This window comes from Biomphalaria glabrata, chromosome 17, assembly GCF_947242115.1.
Source record: "Biomphalaria glabrata chromosome 17, xgBioGlab47.1, whole genome shotgun sequence".
NCBI classification, from domain to species: Eukaryota; Metazoa; Mollusca; class Gastropoda; family Planorbidae; genus Biomphalaria; species Biomphalaria glabrata.
The window spans coordinates 25,703,145-25,726,251 of record NC_074727.1 but is presented as its reverse complement, the minus strand read 5'-3'; the positions used below and the strand labels follow the sequence as shown (position 1 = coordinate 25,726,251).

At 34.7% G+C, this 23,107-nt stretch overlaps 2 protein-coding genes across 2 annotated transcripts in view; both read left to right on the top strand.

Moving 5' to 3' along the window:
* The window catches only part of LOC106067756 (aspartyl/asparaginyl beta-hydroxylase-like), a 39,183-nt gene extending 25,708 nt beyond the window's left edge, over window positions 1-13,475 (top strand). Inside the window, exons 5-13 of the mRNA XM_056015573.1 lie at window positions 535-2,303; window positions 2,842-3,079; window positions 3,402-3,538; window positions 4,109-4,303; window positions 4,563-4,700; window positions 7,137-7,272; window positions 8,414-8,505; window positions 9,400-9,530; window positions 9,843-13,475. Of these exons, the coding sequence (XP_055871548.1) occupies window positions 535-2,303; window positions 2,842-3,079; window positions 3,402-3,538; window positions 4,109-4,303; window positions 4,563-4,700; window positions 7,137-7,272; window positions 8,414-8,505; window positions 9,400-9,530; window positions 9,843-9,993 (2,987 nt within the window). The 3' untranslated portion in view covers window positions 9,994-13,475. The remainder of the gene's footprint in view (window positions 1-534; window positions 2,304-2,841; window positions 3,080-3,401; window positions 3,539-4,108; window positions 4,304-4,562; window positions 4,701-7,136; window positions 7,273-8,413; window positions 8,506-9,399; window positions 9,531-9,842) is intronic.
* Window positions 13,476-17,476: 4,001 nt separating this feature from the next.
* LOC106071709 (5-hydroxytryptamine receptor 3B-like) overlaps window positions 17,477-23,107 on the top strand; it is a 90,717-nt gene continuing 85,086 nt past the window's right edge. The window contains exon 1 of the mRNA XM_056015630.1: window positions 17,477-17,677. The gene's annotated coding sequence lies outside the window, so the exon portion shown is untranslated. The remainder of the gene's footprint in view (window positions 17,678-23,107) is intronic.

Here is a 23,107-nt window from a genome sequence, read left to right as displayed (position 1 = left end):
TCAAGAAACATCTAAAATGAATAGTACTCAAGTCAGTCACAACTTCCCAGTCTACAATTCAGTTTGTAACGACAGATTTCATCAAGGTACAGCAAAAGCAGTATATCTCTTTCTACAACAGTACAGAGTAGATACAGCAGTTCAGATATACACGAAAGAGTTACGTATTGCCAATTGTACAGTATTTTCTGTGATTTTTTGGACATCAAAGTTTTAAGCTATTCTGGAGACCTGAATTGTCAAATTTCTTGAGTTGGTAGTGTTGTGTGGTGCAGTAGCAGAGAGCCTGAATAGTGAGATTCATTACAATTCTGATAAAGTTGTCATACTGACATGTTGGACTGGCTAGAATTCTTGGCTTACAGTCCTGTGGTAGTGTATGCTATATTTAATTTTGATGGGCATGACATGGCCTAAATTGTGCTGGTGTGCAAACCCCCCCCCTCCCCCCCAAAAAAAAATCAAATATTTAATTTAGTTATTTTTAAATCTCATTTATAATTTTAACTGCAAAGTTTTGTCTATGTGTTTCAGATAAGATTCTTCATTCAGAAATAGTTTCAAGAGATATTAGGAATAAAGATTCTGATGTCAGTCCTTTAGAAACTTTTTCTAGGAATAACCAAATTGATGAAGAAAATGGTAGTGATGATGAACTTGAAATGACAGATTTTGAGAATTTAGAACTCAAAGATTTGAACAGTGGCAAAACAAATGTAGAAGCTAAAAAAGAAGAACCTAATGCTAAAGACACACCAACAACTGAAATAAATAAAGAAGTAAAGAAAGAAGAACCAAAAGTAGAAGCCAAGAAAGAAGAACCAAAAGTAGAAGCTAAGAAAGTAGAACCAAAAGTAGAAGCCAAGAAAGAAGAACCAAAAGTAGAAGCTAAGAAAGAAGAACCAAAAGTAGAAGCCAAGAAAGAAGAACCAAAAGTAGAAGCTAAGAAAGAAGAAACAAAAGTAGAAGCCAAGAAAGAAGAACCAAAAGTAGAAGCCAAGAAAGAAGAACCAAAAGTAGAAGCTAAGAAAGAAGAACCAAAAGTAGAAGCTAAGAAAGAAGAACCAAAAGTAGAAGCTAAGAAAGAAGAACCAAAAGTAGAAGCTAAGAAAGAAGAACCAAAAGTAGAAGCTAAGAAAGAAGAACCAAAAGTAGAAGCTAAGAAAGTAGAACCAAAAGTAGAAGCTAAGAAAGAAGAACCAAAAGTAGAAGCTAAGAAAGAAGAACCAAAAGTAGAAGCTAAGAAAGAAGAACCAAAAGTAGAAGCTAAGAAAGAAGAACCAAAAGTAGAAGCCAAAAAAGAAGAACCAAAAGTAGAAGCTAAGAAAGAAGAACCAAAAGTAGAAGCTAAGAAAGAAGAACCAAAAGTAGAAGCTAAGAAAGAAGAACCAAAAGTAGAAGCTAAGAAAGTAGAACCAAAAGTAGAAGCTAAGAAAGAAGAACCAAAAGTAGAAGCTAAGAAAGAAGAACCAAAAGTAGAAGCTAAGAAAGAAGAACCAAAAGTAGAAGCCAAAAAAGAAGAACCAAAAGTAGAAGCTAAGAAAGAAGAACCAAAAGTAGAAGCTAAGAAAGAAAAACCAAAAGTAGAAGCTAAGAAAGAAGAACCAAAAGTAGAAGCTAAGAAAGAAGAACCAAAAGTAGAAGCTAAGAAAGAAGAACCAAAAGTAGAAGCCAAGAAAGAAGAACCAAAAGTAGAAGCTAAGAAAGAAGAACCAAAAGTAGAAGCTAAGAAAGAAGAACCAAAAGTAGAAGCCAAGAAAGAAGAACCAAAAGTAGAAGCTAAGAAAGAAGAACCAAAAGTAGAAGCCAAGAAAGAAGAACCAAAAGTAGAAGCCAAGAAAGAAGAACCAAAAGTAGAAGCCAAGAAAGAAGAACCAAAAGTAGAAGCTAAGAAAGAAGAACCAAAAGTAGAAGCTAAGAAAGAAGAACCAAAAGTAGAAGCCAAAAAAGAAGAACCAAAAGTAGAAGCTAAGAAAGAAGAACCAAAAGTAGAACCAAAGAAAGAAGAACCAAAAGTAGAAGCTAAGAAAGAAGAACCAAAAGTAGAAGCTAAGAAAGAAGAACCAAAAGTAGAAGCCAAAAAAGAAGAACCAAAAGTAGAACCAAAGAAAGAAGAACCAAAAGTAGAAGCTAAGAAAGAAGAACCAAAAGTAGAAGCCAAGAAGGAAGATCCAAGAGTAGAAGTAAAGAAAGAAGCTTCAAAATCAGATATCAGAAAACAATACAAGTTTTCATCCATAACTAATGATGAGGACTTTAAGATTCGTGATGAGCTGGATGAAGCAGATAGTTTATTTAATGAGGTAATTTGTGGTTCTGAAAAGTAATTTTGTCTTTGATCTTGCATCATTAGAAGAGTGTTTTTAAGATTCTTTGCTGATTTATTTTCATATTCTTTTTTTTCTATCCCATCACTTGTTACTACTGCTAGGATTAGTTTTGTGTAATCTTGACTTGTAGTAGCAGAACTTTTGAACTAAAAACATTTTCACATTTAATATAATTATAATTAATTTTATTTTGTAGACTATATATATATATATATATATATATATATATTTATATATATATATGTATATATACTTGCACATCACTTCAACTAACATCAGAAAACAGAGATTTAAGTGCTTTAGAAAGTTGTATCATAAAAGCTAAATCAGACATGAGTTTGAAATAGCATAGTTGGCCAATGAACATGTTCAACTAAACCTGGGTAGACAAACTCTTGGGTACACTATGCAAAGTTTAATAAAACAAAGAATAACTTAATATGTATATATATATATATATATATATATATATATATATAATAGTATTAGACTTTATTTTTTACATTTCTAGGATAAATATGAAGAATCTATTAGAAAGTATGACCTTATAATACGTGCACATATCACCAGCCCCAGAGCTTATTATGGTAAAGGTCTCACCTTGGATAAACTAGGCTTCAAGCACATGAGCAATGAATTTTTGGAAAGGGCCATTGATTTTCTGGCTCGTGTCCTTGACCTTGAGAATGTGCCTGATGAGCTCTACAAAATGGCTGGTCGCAAGTTGGCTGACAGGCAGCAGTTTAGAGGTTAGTTTAATAGATTCCTTAGTGCAGTAGTGGGTTGAGACCTTACATTTTTTCAAAAGATAATTAAAGGATAATTTTGATTGCTAAGCTCTAAGACATTTCTTTTTGTGTGCCTTTTTTTTTTCATTTATTAGTCATTGCCTTTGTCAATAATAATGAAGCATTGTTAGTATCCTTTTTTTCACATTATCTAAGGGCCTGGGTGAAATGTGGAAATCATTTATGTTATCTAAAGGCCTGGGTGAAATGTGGTAATCATTTATTTTATCAAAGGCCTGGGTGAAATGTGAAATCCTTGTACTTTTTGTTTCTTGTCCAACAGGATGGGGAGGAGATGCTATCAAGACCTTCAAGAAACTAAGTGAGAGATTCCCAGATGATCTGAGCTTGAAAAATGAGTATGGAGTTAGTTACATGATGGTTGGACAGAATGATAAGGCTAGAGCGGTATTTCAAGAGGTTAGTTCAGATACTTGGATAGAATGGAAAGGCTAAATGTAAAGAAGTTGCAACATTTAGTAATATTTGGAGAAATTACCTGATGACGTAAAATGCTTTAGGTGTATTCCAAAAAGCTGTAGGAATATTTTAAGAAATTAATTCAAGATAAGGAAGTCTAAATACAAAATGTTAGTCAATTGTTCATTATATGGTAGACATCATCATTTGGGAAATAAAAGAAACCAGAGCTTAGAAATACAACTCTGTATAAGGATACTTCTGTCAATAGTATACAGATCTTGACATCAAGCTGAGGAAGCCCTGATGAAAACAGTAGGCTTAATGCCAACCACCAGTCTCAGACCATGATCACACACAAAAGTCAGAAGATGGCTAGTGTATTCCAAGAATTTCTTACATGATGATAGAACAAGACTTTATTTACATGATGATAGCACTAAAAATAAGTAACATTATAATCCCATAGATCTAGTATACTCAATTAAAATTCTGTACATTGTCCATACATAACTATTTTTTTAAGTAAGCATTTTTGGGATACTTACAATGATGATCTGATGTTTTCAGGTTTTGGCCAAACATCCAAACAGTGGCTTTGCCAAAGTGCATTTGGGATTTATCTTGAAAGCTAAAGACAACAAACTGGAGGAAGCTGTACAGTTGTTAAGTGAAGGTATTGAATCCCAAGAACCTGGAACCATAGATGGAAGATTCTTTCTTCATTTAGGTGACTCACTAATCAGACTAGGACGTGAAGCTGAGGTAAATTATTGTTTGTCATTAAAAAAATCATGTTTCAGGTCTAAACAGAATAAACCCCTACACACCCACCATCTGTAGACACTGTGCCCACCATTAAAAAACTGAATGCCCCAATGTAATTCACCTTAGGCAGACCCATTTACCATTTCACCCCAACCTAACCAACACTCTGTGTAGCAATGAAAAGAGTTGATTGTAAACTAACAGATCATTTTTTATATAAAATCTTGTTTATTTTTGTATGTATATGTTTTCTTAGGCCAGGAAATATTTTGAAGAAGGTGAAAAGAAAGGATTGTTTCTTTCTGCTTGGCAACGCTCCTTGTACAATGTGAAAGGACTGACGGGTCGCCCTTGGTGGACAGCTGAACAAACTGGATACCAAAAATATCTGAATGTAAGTCTGAGTTTTGTAGAACAACCAGAGAAATAGAAAATACTCAGACAAAAGTCCCTTTTAATTCACTTACTTAGACTTAGACTTACTTAGACTTAGACTGAGGACCTCCTGTGCCATTCGGCGCGTGTGGGGGCAAGCTGTCTCCATAAAGATCTGTCATTGGTAATGTCAGAAGCCTCCTCCCACCTGGTGTCCACTGTATTGAGGTCCTCCATGAAGGTGTGACACCAAGTTATACGATGACGTCCCTGTTTGCGCTTTCCTCATATTGGCCTCCATGTCATTGCAACTCTTGGTATGGGTAGTTCATTTTGTCGTAGAAAATGCCTCGCAAACCTCATGCGGCGTTCTGTCACAACCTCACTAAGTGTTCAACTCCCAGTTCGGCATAGGATTTCCTTGTTTGAGACCAGATCTGTGTAACTGACTCCCAAAATCTGTCTCAGACATTTTTGTTGAGCCACATTTAGTCTCTTCTCAATTTTGACAGATGACTTCCATGTCTCACATGCATATGTTGCAGTTGGAATGACGATTGTGTTGAGAAGGTGTATTTTTGTCTCGAGTCCAATGGCTTGGCTTGTCCAAATAGGCTGCAGCCTTTGGAAAATGCTCCCTGCTTTTCCTATTCGGCACGCTACATCATGGTAGGCATCCCCATCATATGTTATGATGCTGCCAAGGTAAGTGAACTAACTCTTCAAGCTTGGACTCACCAAATCTGACGGGGGCACCCTTTGCCTTATATCCCACTTGCAAAATTTTAGTCTTATCCAAGTTTATGCTGAGGCCAATGTTAGGTGCCTCTCTGTCTAGACTCTCCGTCATTTCTTGTATGCATTTATTTGTAGGCCCGATTAGTGCAACGTCATTGGCGAAGTCCAAGTCCATCATTCGGTTTTGTTCAAGCCATGGAATACCAATTCAGTCTGAATCATTGCTCTCCTCATTATGTAGTCGATGGCTAGGAGGAAAAGGAAGGGAGATAAGATGCACCCATGTCTCACACCTGTCTCGATGCTAAAAAACTCTGTTGTTCCTTTTTCTGTTTTAATGCAGCAACTAGACTGACTATATAGGTGTTGTAGGATGTGGACGAATTTTTCTGGGATGCTGTATTCTCTAGCTATTTTCCATAGTGATTCTCAGTGGACACTATCAAACGCTTTCTTAAAGTCTACGAAACGAAACTGATCGTTAGCAGTTGTTGGTACTCAAGACTTTGTTCTATGATATTTTGTAGAACGAAGATCTGCTCTGCACATGATCTGCCTCTGAAGCCTGCTTGTTCTTCTCTGAGCCTCTCATCTACAGACTGTTGAAGCCGTGTTTAATTCACACATAGAAAAATTTCTTAGACATATTAAGTACCGTAATTATTACAGATACTTTATTTTAAAAAAAAATTGTAAAATCGCAACAGGATGTTTTGACTCAGTGGTCATTTTGGGGATGCTGTTTTAATGCTGAATGTTTTTAAGACACATGCTATATTTCAATCGATTATATCTTTAAAGTGAATAATATGTATCTTTGTTTTGTGTGTTTGTGTTCAAACATATTTTTTTTTATTTAAAGAAAATTCTTTATTTTTGTCCATTAGATTTTTGGATTTAAGTTTATTGTGCAATTATTGTTATATAACTTAACATCATAATGTTGTATGTGTTTTAATACTGATAAAAAAAACTTTATTTTAATCATGATGGAAAATAAATCAATGCATTTAAAAAAAATGTTTTAAATATAATTTTATGGTACAGTACCTCTAACTAAATTATCACTATAAAAAAAAAAGATAACTGGCGAATGTCATTTACACACCTTGCCTAGAATTTATGGGGGTAAGAATATGTCAGTATCTTGTTCTCAGGTAAGAATCTGATGATAATTAATCATGAAATAGATGAAACGTTTATTAAAATTATTGTTTTGGGCTATGAAAATGTGTAGTCACAAAAAGTGCTTATGGTCAAAAGTGTAAAAATATGTCAACTATTTCTTTCTCAGTTATGGATTTTTTCCCAGAAAGTTGTCTAAACAGAACTATGTACAGATTGGACCAAAAGCTGCATAACTTCAAATTTAGAATATTTTTTTTATTTGTTTAAAGTAGCCAATTTCAATTTTAACTTTAAGTAAAGGGGTAAAGGTTTCTTAATTACACAATTCAACCCAAGTAAATGTTCATATTAATTTCTAATCTCAGGTTTTCAACTTGAGTCATCAGTTTGGTAGCCAAATGATTTATGTGACTTTCCCCATATTCCACATTTGCAATAAAGGACTTAATAAAAGTAAATTATAAAATGGCTTTGCATGTATGTATATCATACTGAACTATTTTATAAAACCAAAGATATTTTTAGTTTTAGCTCCCTGACATTTTTTTTCTAAATGAAATTAAATGAGATATATACTTGTTTCCTAAAGCTGCTTAAGGAGAACTGGAAGACTATTAGAGATGAAGGTCTAGCTCAGTTGGATCCAGCCACTGGCTCATTTCTGCCTGAAGAAGAAAATCTTCGTGAAACTGGGGATTGGAAACAATTTACACTTTATCAACAAGGTTAGGGTTAATATCCTCTTTCATCTATAGTTTAATATAGCATTCATAATAATAATCAAATAGATGTCCACATAAAAGAAAACTTGTGGGACTAACCGAGACTTATCCTTTTAGAAGGCCTCAACACTAACAACAATGTATGGTAGTGAGCTATTGGTCTAAATGAGCTATTGGTCTAAACTGCCCACAGGTTGTGACATCTGTTAAGGCCTCCGCGCGGTGTTGAGGCTTGGCAATATGTCTAGTGTAGATCTGACTGGAAGTAACGCTGAACTCAACTAATTCAGTAACACCGGCGAAAGGCCAAAACAATCAAATATGTAGTCGACGCTGATGTTGTTCTATAACGATATTTAATACTCAAGAAGGGAATCGTCTAATGTCATCTATGTCCGTAAATCTGTATCTATTCTATTGTACTCAAGTCTACTACTCTACAAGAAGCGTCTTCCTTTTTGCGTCGCTTAGAGCGTTCTTCTTTTTTAAAGATCTGTCACGTCACTTGTCGCTAATTAAAACTTTCCCCTTATTCCCGAAACAAATAACTAATTCCTAATCATGTCATAACACATCCCAGATCAGTGTTCAGGCCTTCTATAATGATTGGCCATGGACTAAGAGTACTTACAATCAATATGATACATTAATAAAAATATGAAATGGAAATTGAACTTTTTTTTTTTTTTATTCTATTTACATCAATTGTTCTTCAATTTTATGGAAGAAATGCTTTAAAACATTTTTTTTTAATGAGAACTTTCACTGTCTCTCATTTTGTAATGGTTACTTTGTTGTACATCACCATACTTGTGACATTTTAATTCTGAGAATCCAAATGGAAAACAGTTGAAAGAAAGCAGTTTAGAAAAGTATTGTAAAGATTTTATTCCTCTGAGATTAAGAAATTCATTAAGGAAAAGTAACACTGTTTATGTGCCCAACTGCAAATAAAGTTTTCATTAGGCCCCTAAAACAACCTGTACTCTCCTGGTTATATATTAGGTGGCCAAAAAGAGCACTGAGTTCTTGAGACCTGTGTCAGTCAATTGGTCTATCATCACACTATCAGTTCTCCAAATATTCTATTAGCATTTTTAGCATTGCTGTCATTGTTTTAAAATCTTTTTTTTTCCCCATGCAGGGCGTAAAAATGCAAAAAATTGTGAAAAAGCTCCAAAAACATGTGCATTGATTGATCAAATACCTGATGCCAAGGGTTGTAAGAGAGGGCAGGTCAGTAATACAGCTACATTAAAGCTTGTGTTAGGAATATGCATGTTTTAATTGTCAACACTGATAACACCTACTTCTCAGTGGACTGGATTTGTCTTTACAACTTCTCAATGGACTTTGTTTTGTCTTCACTATTCTAAATAGACTGGCTTTGTCTTCACAACTCTAAAGACTGGCTTTGTTTTCACAATTCTAAATATACTGGCTTTGTCTTCATAACTCTAAATAGACTGGCTTTGTCTTCACAACTCTAAATAGACTGGCTTTGTCTTCACAACTCTAAATAGACTGGCTTTGTCTTAACTCTAAAGACTGGCTTTGTCTTCACAATTCTAAATATACTGGCTTTGTCTTCATAACTCTAAATAGACTGGCTTTGTTTTCACAACTCTAAATATACTGGCTTTGTCTTTGCAACCCTAAACATAGAAGACTATTATTGAACTCACCAAAAACTGTCAGAACCTATCTGATAAGGTCAGGAAAAAAAGAACTGCTTGAATCCCTCACTAGTCATAAGAGGCTGTCTCTATCAGCATCACTTTTCTTTCTATTAGAATATGAAAGTTCTTCCAATGTATCAGCTTTGTTAGTGTTGTTAAGGTTTGTTCATGAACATTTTCTACTTTGTTTTAACACACCATTCTTGAATCATCACTAGTCTATTTTTGTGTGCCTAGTTTAAAAATTAAACGACCTCTACTGTAATACTAATAGGAACAAAGGGTAGTTGTCCTTTCTATAAATCTTATCCTTAGCATGGACTGACTTATATGAAAGAAGGACACATTGTTGGACGTTTATTTTGAGATAGAACTTAATAATAAACATCCTAATAATAAGAGTTAGATAGAATCTAACAAAAACTATATATTCATGTTTGTAATGCTTCAGGTTAAGTTCTCTGTAATGAGCCCTGGCATCCACGTCTGGCCTCATGTTGGCCCTACTAACTGTCGTATCCGAGCTCATCTTGGCCTCGTTGTACCAGAGGGACCTACTATTAGAATAGTCAATGATACCAGGTTAGTCCCATGACTTGCTTATTTATTAATACATATTTTATATTGCTTAGAAATAACCAACAGACTTAGGGTAATGGTTCGATTGTAAAGCAAAAAGATAATTAGTACTAATTTGTCAGAACTAAAATAATTAAATAACTAAGTAAAATATATTTTTTTAAATGTTTAAACTTTATCAACAAAATAATTATTCCATTTTTTTTTTAATTTTAAGGAACTATTTAATGTATAAATGTTTCTTTTTGGCTTTTTAAAATCTCATTTAACTTTTTACATTAAGAATTTGTTTGTATTTTACTTTATAAACCACAGAAGCTGGAAGGAAGGCCAGTTTATTATTTTTGATGATTCCTTTGAGCATGAAGTCTGGCACAAAGGTAATGCTACACGTCTTGTTCTTATTGTGGACTTTTGGCATCCTGAGTTGACAGAGGCACAGAAGAGGGGGTTGTCTGCTATATAATCTCACCCTACTGAATTCATCTTTGTGTGAAAGATGTTTAGAATATACGTGATCACCTTCATGGATAGTATCTGATTGGACAGAGGATGTTTTTGATGGAATGAACTTTGTATGTCTGTTTTTGTTATGATGGGTCACAGAATGATGCAGAAGTGAAAACATTTAGTTTTGCTTATGCCATTGATTCTCTGGACTCAAAACTTTATTTCTGATTTTAAAAATATAAAGAAAGGGAGATGATGTTTTATGCTGTGTGCTCTTCTCACTTAACAACGCCCATTCGTGAAGACATTTGTTCATGGATCAAATAGAAATGAATAGATGTAAAAAAAAAGGGTATTAAAAAAATCCAGCAATTTACTTTGCATTATATGCATATTGTTGGTAATTTCGTCACAAAATTGGAATAAATAAAAATAATACTTAGTTTGAAGAAAACTAAAAAGGTTTTGATTTAATCCTTAAGATATATGAAATAGGAAGTATAATACATTAGGGTAAACAGAATCTTAAATGGCATTAAATCAAAAACCACTTACAATTTTTTTCTTAATTTTGCTTCTAGCAAGAAATCAGTTTAACTGACTTCTGTATAGTTCTGTGGGCCATCATTGTGTTTGTACTTTTGTAAATTGATACCTACCTACTTATGTAATAATTGCAGTATTTAGTGTTGCCAGTATTTTGTCTATATGCACATTTAGTGTGTTCAACTTACATTGTACATGAAACATTTGTTTTTTAAATATACAGATATTTTTTTTTTACTCTCTCCATTGTACATTTTTAATGTATTGAGATTTTTGTTGACTCAATATTAGTGACTTCAATAAGCCTATATCAAAAGATATTATTTATTTTTATTGTTGGAATTGCAATACCAAACAAAGCAACATATATCTGCATGATAAATGAAAGTGATTTGTTTCTATAAGTGCTTTCTATAAAGAGTGATTGTGTCTACATTATTTCTACCAGTGATATCTCTTAGAGTATGTTTACATTTTTTCTACAAGTGTCTCTTCTAGAATAATGTGTGACTAAGAAGACCAACTTTTTTTTATTATATCTAATATATAAAGCAGAAAGTAAGGCATATGTGTGTAAGTCCCGAATAAAAAACAAAATCGTTTGACCAATCTTGATCAAACTTGGCATAAAAGTTCCTTAAATCATGTCGGATACCGTAGTGTATGTTAAATGTCCCAACCACAACTGGAGGGCCCTAAAAATAAACATAAAGTACTAATTGTACCTCTATTAAATAAGGAAACTTTTTAACAAATTGTGTAAACCCGTTTTCACAGTAATTTATATTTGTTATGAATATGTCAGCTGAACAGGTAAACCCATTTTTATACTCTACTTTTTTCGTGGCAAAATTAAAAAAATGTGAAAGGAACATTCTCCATGTTTGACGTAGATCTAAATTCAATCCAGTAGATCTGTAATACTCAAACTAAGACCTGCAGGCCACGGGTCACATCTGGCTAGTATGTATATATACCACTAATGCCATGAGGGTCTGCCGTTGGGAATATTGTAGTACATTGTGACAGACTCAGGAGGCTTTCTTTCATCTCTGCATAGTCCAATAGTCTCACTAGTCCAATGTTTTATGTAGCAGCCCAGGAGTCATTCTGTTGATGTTCTCACCCACATTGAGGCTTGGAAACATGTCCATACATATATTTCTAACAGTGCTCTATTTAGTTTGTAGCTACATTAGTTCTTTATAAGAGAAAACTCTTGCATCAATCACTTTCATTTCTGTTTTTTTTTTTCAATACTTTTACAACCATCTTGTAATTATTTTTGAAATTGTATTCTTTCTTTATATTTAAAAAAAAATTGTTTTTGTAATTTTGATTTGAATATTTAATCAATATAGACCTGAATATTCTTGGTTGAAGTTTTGAAATTTTTATGTTGTTTTTTTTTAAAACTCTGTTGCAGTTTAACCTACTACTGAAAAAAAAGGTTCTTAGTGATACATTTTATATTGGGAATTATAGGTATTAAAAAATAACGTTCTTTAGTTTCAGCTTTCAGTATTCCATGACTATGATTGTATATAAAGAAAGGCAAAACTTTATCAATGTAACGTGTGGACCAAGTTGTGTCTACCATACACTTTCATTGCTGTATGAATGTGAATACTGTTGTGTAACCAGAACTTTGTTATATGATACATTCACCAATGAAATCTTTGTGATACAAGATTTTAAAAAACAACAACATTTCAATATTATCAGCTATTCAAAGTCATCAAAGTGTGTGCAGTGTTTTTTCCTGAAAAAATTCCAAATGATTTTAAAAACCACATTTCAATATTTAATTATGTCGGATTGTGTACTTGTTACTTATAGATATGTTTGTATAAATACAATCTGTTTTTTTTTATTCTGTGAGCATATTGCGTTTGTCTTGGGATTAAATGAAGTTGTTCTGAGTAAAACAGCAGGCAGAAGTTGGCTCCACAGTTACATCAGAGAAATGTTTGGTGTCATACCAATGCACATATTTATACCCAATAAAGAATAAATTGATTGTTCATCTAATGATTCAACTAACCTTGAGCTATCCAACTAACCTTGAACTATTTAACTAACCTTGAACTATTCAACTAACCTTGCATCTAGCTAGAGATTTTCATATTTTCCTCTCCATTAAATTGTTTAGGATAATGTAAAGCCAATAACAGTCAAAGCCTGCTATGTTGCACAACTCTGTGAGGCTGCTTTGAGTACTTGAATCACATATCCTTGGTTTGAAATAGCATTAACTACATGCAGGTCTACTTGAGCTCTTGGAAGAGACAGCTAGAACAGTGTATTCAATATCAGAGAATGGAATGAGGTTCAGATAAATTATCAGTTGTCTAGTTTTATAGTAAAGTTGTATTTATCTAGTACTATTATTAAATGCACATGATTATATACTGTTGCAATGGATTATTGACGTAATAAAGTGAAAGGTTACTGAGTTTTAGTTTTTAGTGAAACTCTAAACTTATCTATAGACTTAGATGTCATATTGCTTGAACAAAATAGAATGTTATTATTGTGAGGCACCACATTGAGCAACACAGGGAAATGGATTTGAAAATTATTTTCTAGTTAACTACATTATAATAATAGATGTCAAAGAGTTTATTACATATTCTTATGAATGAAACTATATGTGTAATGACATAAAAATGTTTTGTATACATAGTGACTTCAAGTTTGTTTGGAGTGCTAGGACAAATGATTTTTTTTTATCTTACTTTGAATCATACTTATGGTAATTTAAAACTGTTAATGTTGACATGGTCATGTCATATTCTCATTGTTTGTTACGTTCATCAGATACAATACTATCTGCCCTTCTATGCCCTTATGACAAAAAGTGAATCTCTGTCATAATGTTAAGATTCATTTTGTTGGTCTTCATGCACACATTTTGATGTCATCTGAAAATAAAACAAAAATTATTGTCAAGTGTTTTTGAAATGTTTAAAAGCTTTGTTTTCAGCTTGTTGACAATTTTTTACTGCTGAGACTTTTTAAAACCTATTCACCCAAGTTTATTAGACTTGTCTTTATGTTGTTGCTGATTTCAACATGATTCAACAAGTTTTCAAACCGTTACCAAACATAAGATGAACAGACCTCATGTACAGTTCATCAGATGTGAAACATGCTTCTTGTCATGTGAACATTTCTAAAATCATTTCATGAATGTATTCAAAATAATTAATCTTGATTAGCAAAATCTACCTAATTTTAAAACTTTATGTTTTCTTCAACATTAACATGAGACCTATCTTTATTATTTTTTCAATCCATTAAAACTCTTGTATTTTTTTTCTATTTTGCTAATTGTTTAACCTTTTTTACTAATTCTGAACAATTTTTACAAAATTTGATATTTAAAAAAGAAATTTGATTTTTAGGGTTGCAATGTTTATTTTTTGTTTTGAAAGAAGAATGCTAATTTGTACAATTATATTTAAAAAGCTATAGATTTCTTTGTGCAATGGATTATATTATATCATTAAAAAATGAAGAATTTATAGAATTTATATTTCTTTCGTTTACAATTTTTTGGTAACATTACAACTAAAAGTTCGTAAAATATAAAACATTGGTGTGTTTCACTCATATGTTAAAAAACAAAAACACTGGTTAAGCAGATGTATAAGTCTACTAGACTTTATAATGTTCTAATGATAGGCCTTTAGATCTAGACTTAGAATACGATGCTTAAATTTTTCCTGAACATTAATTTATGAAGTTCTTTAATGAATAATGCCCACACGCGAAAATACCAGAAGAAGTTTAACTTGTTTAAGATATTTTCTAGTTTTTTTTTTTTACACTTTGAAAAATTATAACGGTCAAACTAGAGTTTTCACAGTGTAGCAAATGAGCTAGTAATATCCTACAGTTATATATCAACTGTCATGTTTCTAAGAAAATTGATAGAGCCGTTTTCGAGATCCTTGTCCAGGTTCATTTCTTTTTGCTGATAAATGAGCAACCTGAATAGATGAATTGTAATGAATATGTCCCTTTTAAAAACAAACAAACAATCGCTTGAATGTACGTGTTAGTGATGTTTCTTGAACTTCAGATCATGAGCTCATCTAGTCGGCCTAACGAAAGCAATGTAGCGTGTATAGATTGGGGGAGCTTTTGGTGGCAGGCTTTGTCCTCTCGAACTGTTCTATTTGATGAAGAAAAGCAAAGAAGTCAAGTTATTAGTAAAGATAAAAAGTATTTCTTTCAGACCTTGCGATCTATTTATAAGAACCCTTTAAACAATGTTTTTACTTGATCAATCAATATTCAAATATGAAGTTATAGGCCCTAGTGCAACCGTTTTTTTTTTCGTTAGAAAAAAAAATCCTTATCTCCTCCTCTGGTCCCAGATTGAGAAACGATTATTTATATGAAGGGGGTTTTGGGTCGCCACCAAAAGTAAAAAGTCTTTGTCGCGTGGTATCCCCTCTGGACTGTCGATGGATGGTCACGATAATCCCAGGTTCGGAAGCTTCGTTTTTGTTTCCCACCTAGAATGAGTCTCTTGTCAAGTTTTGAAGTTGTATAGACGGAAGAATACTGAAGTAGTGCATCTACCGCTCCTTCGCGGGGGTCCCACCGACCACCATCTTTCATTTTATATTTACTAATGACTGATTAGAGATTAGATTGCGGTGCGATATAAAATAAAAATGGGTTAAAATATCAGTATGTATATTTCTTAAATAGATACTTAACTAATTCTGTACACAAACTGTGATTTCTAAAACAAAAAATTGAAACGCCCCCCCCCCCTCCTTTATCCAAATGGTTAGGGTAGGGTAACGCGGTAAATATTAATGCCCCTTCCCCTGGATCCACTCAACTAGGCGTAGAACTTATAAATTATACCAAAACTAGGCGTAGAACCTATAAATTATACCAGAACTGGGCGTAGAACCTATAAATTATACCAGAACTGGGCGTAGAACCTATACCTTACACTAGAACTAGGCATACAACCTACAAGGTACCTTACACTAGAACTAGGCATACAACCTACAAGGTACCTTACACTAGAACTAGGCATACAACCTACAAGGTACCTTACACTAGAACTAGGCATACAACCTACAAGGTACCTTACACTAGAACTAGGCATACAACCTACAAGGTACCTTACACTAGAACTAGGCATACAACCTACAAGGTACCTTACACTAGAACTAGGCATACAACCTACAAGGTACCTTACACTAGAACTAGGCATACAACCTAGAAGGTACCTTACACTAGAACTAGGCATACAACCTACAAGGTACCTTACACTAGAACTAGGCATACAACCTACAAGGTACCTTACACTAGAACTAGGCATACAACCTACAAGGTACCTTACACTAGAACTAGGCATACAACCTACAAGGTACCTTACACTAGAACTAGGCATACAACCTACAAGGTACCTTACACTAGAACTAGGCATACAACCTACAAGGTACCTTACACTAGAACTAGGCATACAACCTACAAGGTACCTTACACTAGAACTAAGCGTACAACCTACAAGGTACCTTACACTAGAACTAGGAGTAGACACAACTAACTCTAGAATTAGGCTTAGAACCTTTACCTTACACTAGAACTAGGCATACAACCTACACCTTAGCTAATTCATAACACTAGAACTAGGCATACAATCTACACCTTAGCTAATTCATAACACTAGAACTAGGCATACAACCTACACCTTAGCTAATTCATAACACTAGAACTAGGCATACAATCTACACCTTAGCTAATTCATAACACTAGAACTAGGCATACAATCTACACCTTAGCTAATTCATAACACTAGAACTAGGCATACAATCTACACCTTATCTAATTCATAACACTAGAACTAGGCATACAACCTACACCTTAGCTAATTCATAACACTAGAACTAGGCATACAATCTACACCTTAGCTAATTCATAACACTAGAACTAGGCATACAATCTACACCTTAGCTAATTCATAACACTAGAACTAGGCATACAACCTACACCTTAGCTAATTCATAACACTAGAACTAGGCATACAACCTACACCTTAGCTAATTCATAACACTAGAACTAGGCATACAATCTACACCTTAGCTAATTCATAACACTAGAACTAGGCATACAATCTACACCTTAGCTAATTCATAACACTAGAACTAGGCATACAATCTACACCTTAGCTAATTCATAACACTAGAACTAGGCATACAATCTACACCTTAGCTAATTCATAACACTAGAACTAGGCATACAACCTACACCTTAGCTAATTCATAACACTAGAACTAGGCATACAACCTACACCTTAGCTAATTCATAACACTAGAACTAGGCATACAATCTACACCTTAGCTAATTCATAACACTAGAACTAGGCATACAATCTACACCTTAGCTAATTCATAACACTAGAACTAGGCATACAATCTACACCTTAGCTAATTCATAACACTAGAACTAGGCATACAATCTACACCTTAGCTAATTCATAACACTAGAACTAGGCATACAATCTACACCTTAGCTAATTCATAACACTAGAACTAGGCATACAATCTACACCTTAGCTAATTCATAACACTAGAACTAGGCATACAATCTACACCTTAGCTAATTCATAACACTAGAACTTGGCGTACAATCTACACCTTAGCTAATTCATAACACTAGAACTAGGCATACAATCTACACCTTAGCTAATTCATAACACTAGAACTAGGCATACAATCTACACCTTAGCTAATTCATAACACTAGAACTTGGCGTACCCAAGTTTTATCAGTGATGATAATCTTTGTGACTCCATCGAATGGAAAGAAGAAACAGACAGTGTTTTTTGTTTTTTTTTTAAATCTAAAAGAAACCTTTCTGTTGATCTGTCTCTGTATGCTTTTTTTTTAAATTTCTTTTTCTCTCTCTCTCTCTTTCTTCTGCTGGCTTTTTTTTTTCTTTCTCTTTCTCGCGCTGTAGTAGAGTGAGCACACGTGAGTTTCATGAGGGTTCTGCCGTGTCCATCTGAAAGTGGTACTGTACCTGTCCAATACAGGTGATGAAAGTGTATTCCCAGGATATACTAAACATGTATTTATGGCGAGAGCGTCTGGAGTGAAATGAGCTCCATTATATAAAAGGTAGGTTCTGATAGCGGTGAGTGAAGTAGTACATAGTACATGAACAATGAGGTGCTAAACATGATCTTTTTTAAAAAATCAAATCATCTATCCCATGGGTGCTTTTGAAACATAGATTTATATGAATGCAAATTAAAGTTTCGAAAAGTAAATACAATATTTTAAAGGCTACTTTTTTATCAGATGAAAATTATTTTTTAATGCAGAGCGCGTTTCAACATATTGTTACGACTTTGGAGTAGACTAAAGAAAGTTAACTCACCGATTGTCAGGTCGCCGATATCCTTCTGGTTGCAGAAGCACAATCCACTACGAACAGTCAATAATCCAAGTAATCGAAATAATTTCAAAGTTCTCCTAATCAAATGTACATACAACTATTCACAAAAACCGATTCAAGAAAAAAAAATCCTCCGTTCAAAAATCCTCGATCATAACTAAAGTCTCTTCACACATTTTACCTTAGTAAGGTCATTTACGCTCAACAGCATAAACAAAAATCACCCTACTTTGCACGTGGAAACAAAAAATGGTTAGTCAGAGAGGAACAGGGTTACAACAATATTTTTTTTGTTCATACGTTACGGCTTCTTGAACTCTTTCTCTCAGAGAAACAAGAACAGCATGAATGAACTAGTTGACAAATATTTCCAACGACATAAACATTAATGTAATTTAGAAGGTATACGGTGCTATGTAATTAATAAGGTTTACGGAGCTATGGAGGCCTAATTTAGAAGGTATACGGTACTTCTTGAGCACTTTTTAATTCTCTAAAATTAAATTTCTAAGTTCTTTGGTTTATAGCACAAACAGCTTTTTAGTAGTTTGTTGGCGACAGTGTTATAGCCTCTTTTGTTGGCGATTGCGAAATTGACTCTTTTGTTGGCTCATAGCCTCTTTTGTTGGCGACAGTGTTATAGCCTCTTTTGTTGGCGATTGCGAAATAGACTCTTTTGTTGGCTCATAGCCTCTTTTGTTGGCGACAGTGTTATAGCCTCTTTTGTTGGCGATTGCGAAATAGACTCTTTTGTTGGCGACAGTGATATAGACCTCTAAGATCAGTGGCGTTACTAAGGAGGGTGTAGCCCGCTGATGAAAGCTCATGGTGTCACCTTCCCCAGTGTTCTCCCCAATATTCCCAATAAAGATTATCTTTGTTTAGTTCGGGTGGTATGCTTTACTTGTCTTCATTTGTCTGAGTGCATTACGTATTTCTTCCTTTGTTATTCCTTACATGTTTATGTCTAGATCCGGAGGATTTAGTGGTTAGTGTCTATTGAGCACTTTATGAAAATAAAGCCTAACAAGTGGTTGAATAATTTCTTAAGGAAAGATATTTACCCGAAGTCATTTTGGGAATATTTGTGTAATTACGAGAATGAGCTATCGGTTAGAGACTAACAATCTGAAGAGTTGCTTTTTTGTTCTGTTAGTTCTAAATGTAGGCCTAATTTTACATGGCGATTATAAAAGAAAGTCTCTTAAGTCCTAATTAAGTCTAGAAAAAACTCAGCTCGCGTCGTGTCGTTTTACATTGCATCTTTTGAGTAAAACTATTGGCCTATTATTGGCTTGGAAGAAAGTAGGCCTACATGCAGTGTAACTTCTAAAATGGTTATGCTCAGACATTTAAAATTGCAATTAGTATATTCATCATGGGCGTAGCCAGGATTTTTTTTCGGGGGGGGGGGGTTTCGGGGGGGTGATTTTTTTTCTCCCCCCCCCCCGACCCACCCCCACCCCCCGCGAAAAAAAAATTATATGTAATTTGTGTGTGTTTGTGTGCGTACAAGATCTTTATTACATTCTGACCCTTCATTCTTTCGGAAGACGTTTATTGTGCCCTAGAATAGGTTCTTCCATGAGTTAGTGGAAAAATTGTAGATTCCCCGCCATTACTAGCAAAGGGGTCTGGGGGAGCGCTAGAAGCTCCCCCAGCGCGGGGCGAAGCCCAAGCACTATTTCTGATATTGAAAACCAACAAAATGCATATTCTGAGGTATCTACAGTGCATTTTCCTGCTATTAAAAAGTTATCAAAAAAGCTATCAAAAACCTAATGTGGTATTCTTACTGACTTAGACCCTCCCTCATCGTTCGGCGCATTTGCCATCAAGCTGTTTTCATAAAATTGTAGACTCCCCGCCATTACTGGCAAGGGGGTCTGGGGGAGCGCTAGGAGCTCCCCATCGCGGGGCGAAGCACTATTTCTGGTATTGAAAGCCAACAAAATGCATATTCTGAGGTATCTATACTGCTATTAAAAAGTTTTATTTCAAAAACCTAATGTGCTATTCTTACTGACTTAGACCCTCCCACGCCGTTCGGAGCATTTGACGTCAAGCTGTTTCCATAAAAATCTGTCACTGGTAATGTCTGAAGCCTCTTCCCACCCACCATGAGGACCTCCATGAATGAGTGGCGTCAAGTTGTACTAGGATATCATTGCAACTCTTCTTACGCGTAATTCATTTTGTCGGAAAACATGTCCCGCAAACCTCATGCGTCGTTCTCTCACAATCTTACTAAGGGGTCGACTCCCAGTTCGGCAAAGGATTTCCTTGATTTAGACCCGATCTCTATAACTGACTCCTAAAATCTGTTTTAGCCATCTTTGTTGAGCTACATTTAGTGTTTTTCGATTTCGGTAGATGACTATTCACTGCAGTTTATTAATGGAGCCCTGCCACTGGTAAAAATGTGTAACCTCTCTTGAATACGCTCTTGGAATTAAGTGACTGTAGTTTGCTTTAGATTTTATATCGAAAAGAGAAGTTTTAACGTCAAAATCTTCTGTTGGGGGATTTCCACCTCAAAATGCTCTGTAGGGGGATCTTAAACTCAAAACCATCTGGAGGGGTTTTAAACTTAAAAAAAAAAGCCATCTGTAGAAGAAGGATTTAAACTCAAAACCCCCGATTGGCTTGGCTAAGCTCAAATAATTTTAGTGTGTAATTTGCTTTTTTTAATATTGAAGATGTATTTTTAGCACCAAACCCCTTTCGGCAACGCTCATAGCATTTTGAGTGCGTAATTTGCTTTTTTTCTTACACTGAAGATGTATTTAAATTTATCCTCAAACCCCCCTGGCGGGGGGTTTAAACTCAAAACCCCTTTGACTCATAGATTTTAGAGTGAGTAATTTTCTTTTATTTATATTGAAGAGGTACTTATTAGCTTCAAACTCCACTGGAGGGGAGTTTCAAAACCCCTTTGACTACACTCATAACATTTTTAGTGTATAATTTGCTTTATTTTTATTATTAAAGAGGTATTTTTTACCTTCAAACCCGCTGAAGTGGGGTTTAAACTGAAAACTGAGTCAAAACAATTTAGCTACGCTCAAAACATTTTGAGTGGATAATTAGCTTTTTTTTTATATTAAAGAGGGGGTTTATCGTAAATTTTAGACGGGTTTTTTAAATCAAAATCTTCCTTAACTGTGCTCTTGGAATTAGGGGATTTTCGTTTGCATTTTTTTGTTTTGTTTTATAGAAGAGGGGGAGTTAACTGCAAAAACCCCAGGTAGGGGGTTTAAAACTCAAAACCCCTGGTAGAGGGGTTTTAAACTCAAAACCCCTAGTAGGGTTTTTTTAAAACTCGAACCCCTCTGGTAGGGGTTTTAAACTCGAACCCCCCTGTTAGGGGTTTTTAAACTCGAGCCCCCTGGTATGGGGTTTTAAACTCGAACCCCCCTGGCAGGGGGTTTTAAACTCAAAACCCCTTTGGTTTTGCTGGGGCAAGTGATGGTTTAGTATTAAAATCTCACCTAAAATAAACAAAATCAAAGCAAAAAATCAGTCACTAAATTCCGACTCCCCCCTTTGGGGGGGGATTTCATTTCGGGGGGGGGGGTTGAACCCCAACCCCCCCCCCTTGGCTACGCCCATGATATTCATTATGGCTTTAGTACGAAGAATCAAGTGATTCAAAATCTCTACGTCATTGTGAGAAACATGCACTTTGTAATAAAGTAAAATGGCGCATATTTTCCTAAGAGGTTTAAAAACATTGCGTTAGAATTCTAAAGAAGCGTTTCCGTGGGCATCTCTGTTACTCGTTGACCGCGAGCTGGATATCATGTTCTGTGTGGGCAAGTAAGGCGTAGAGAAGCTGTGTTATGACCATTTCCTTTGTTTTGGTATGGGACAGTAGATTTCGTAGCTTGAACACATTGTAATAATTCACCTGCAAAATAACAACACAGTAAAAGCTACCTACACGGCTCTACGCAATTAAAGTGTAAACAATATATAATGCAATTAAAACACAATAACTAATCATACATCGGTAAATTTAATTTCATTATTGTTCTTCCATAGTTTCATAATAAATGAAAATACAATAAGATGGTGCGCAAATGTTTAATTAGGTCTATATGAAGAAATGTTTAAATGTATTGCTCTAAGCCAGTGATGTAAGCGGTGTCATTTTTTTCCCTTTGACGTCATATGGAAAATTTTCATTCATAAAACATTTTAGCCAAAATTAATATTTAGATAATGAGACATTTTCAAACGGATATAACGGTCGACCTCGAGTTTTCCCGATGTGGCCAACGAGTTAAATATACACATACCTTGAAAATTAAAGAAAATCGTTAAGCCGTTTTCGAAATAATATATATATATATATATATATATATATATATATATATATATATATAAATAATAATTTTATTTATAAAGCGCTGTTAACAAACAAAATGTAGGCTCAAGGCGCTGTAACAATATTAAAAACAAAAACGCGAGAGCTAAAATGATAGTTAATCTAAAAAAGTCTTAAACAGTTAGGTTTTAATGTTCTTCTTAAAAGTGGTGTAGCATGTTGTCTGTCTAAGATCAATGGGGAGTGAGTTCCAAACCTTTGGTCCTTGAACTGAAAAAGCCCCCAGACCGTAGCTTTTGAGGGAGAAACATGGCACTACTAAAAGCGTTGAGTCCATTGAGCGCAGGGCTCTCTGTGGGACATATGGAGTAATCAGTTCGCTAAGGTACAAGGGCATCTCGTTGTTATATATACACTGATGACAAAGTGTGGCGACCTTGTAATCGATTCTCGCTTTCACGGGAAGCCAATGGAGCATGCGCAAGAGCGTAGTAGCAGAATCTTGTCTAAGTTTTTTTAAGGACTATTCGAGCGGCGTTGTTCTGTATACGTTGCAGCTTGGCTATTTTGTCATCCGGTATACCTGCTAGCACGGCGTTGCAGTAGTCAAGGCGGGAGAGTATGAATGCCACAGCTAGCGTTTTTGTTGACTCCGTTGTTAAATATGGTCGGATCTGGCCTAATCTGCGCAGCTGCAGATAAAGACCTTTGCAGAGCTGACTTATGTGTGGGTCGAAAGATAGTGTTGAGTCGAAGAAAACTCCAAGATTCCGCACTACATGGACAAAAGGAACATGGCAGTTCGTGATAAAGAGAGAAT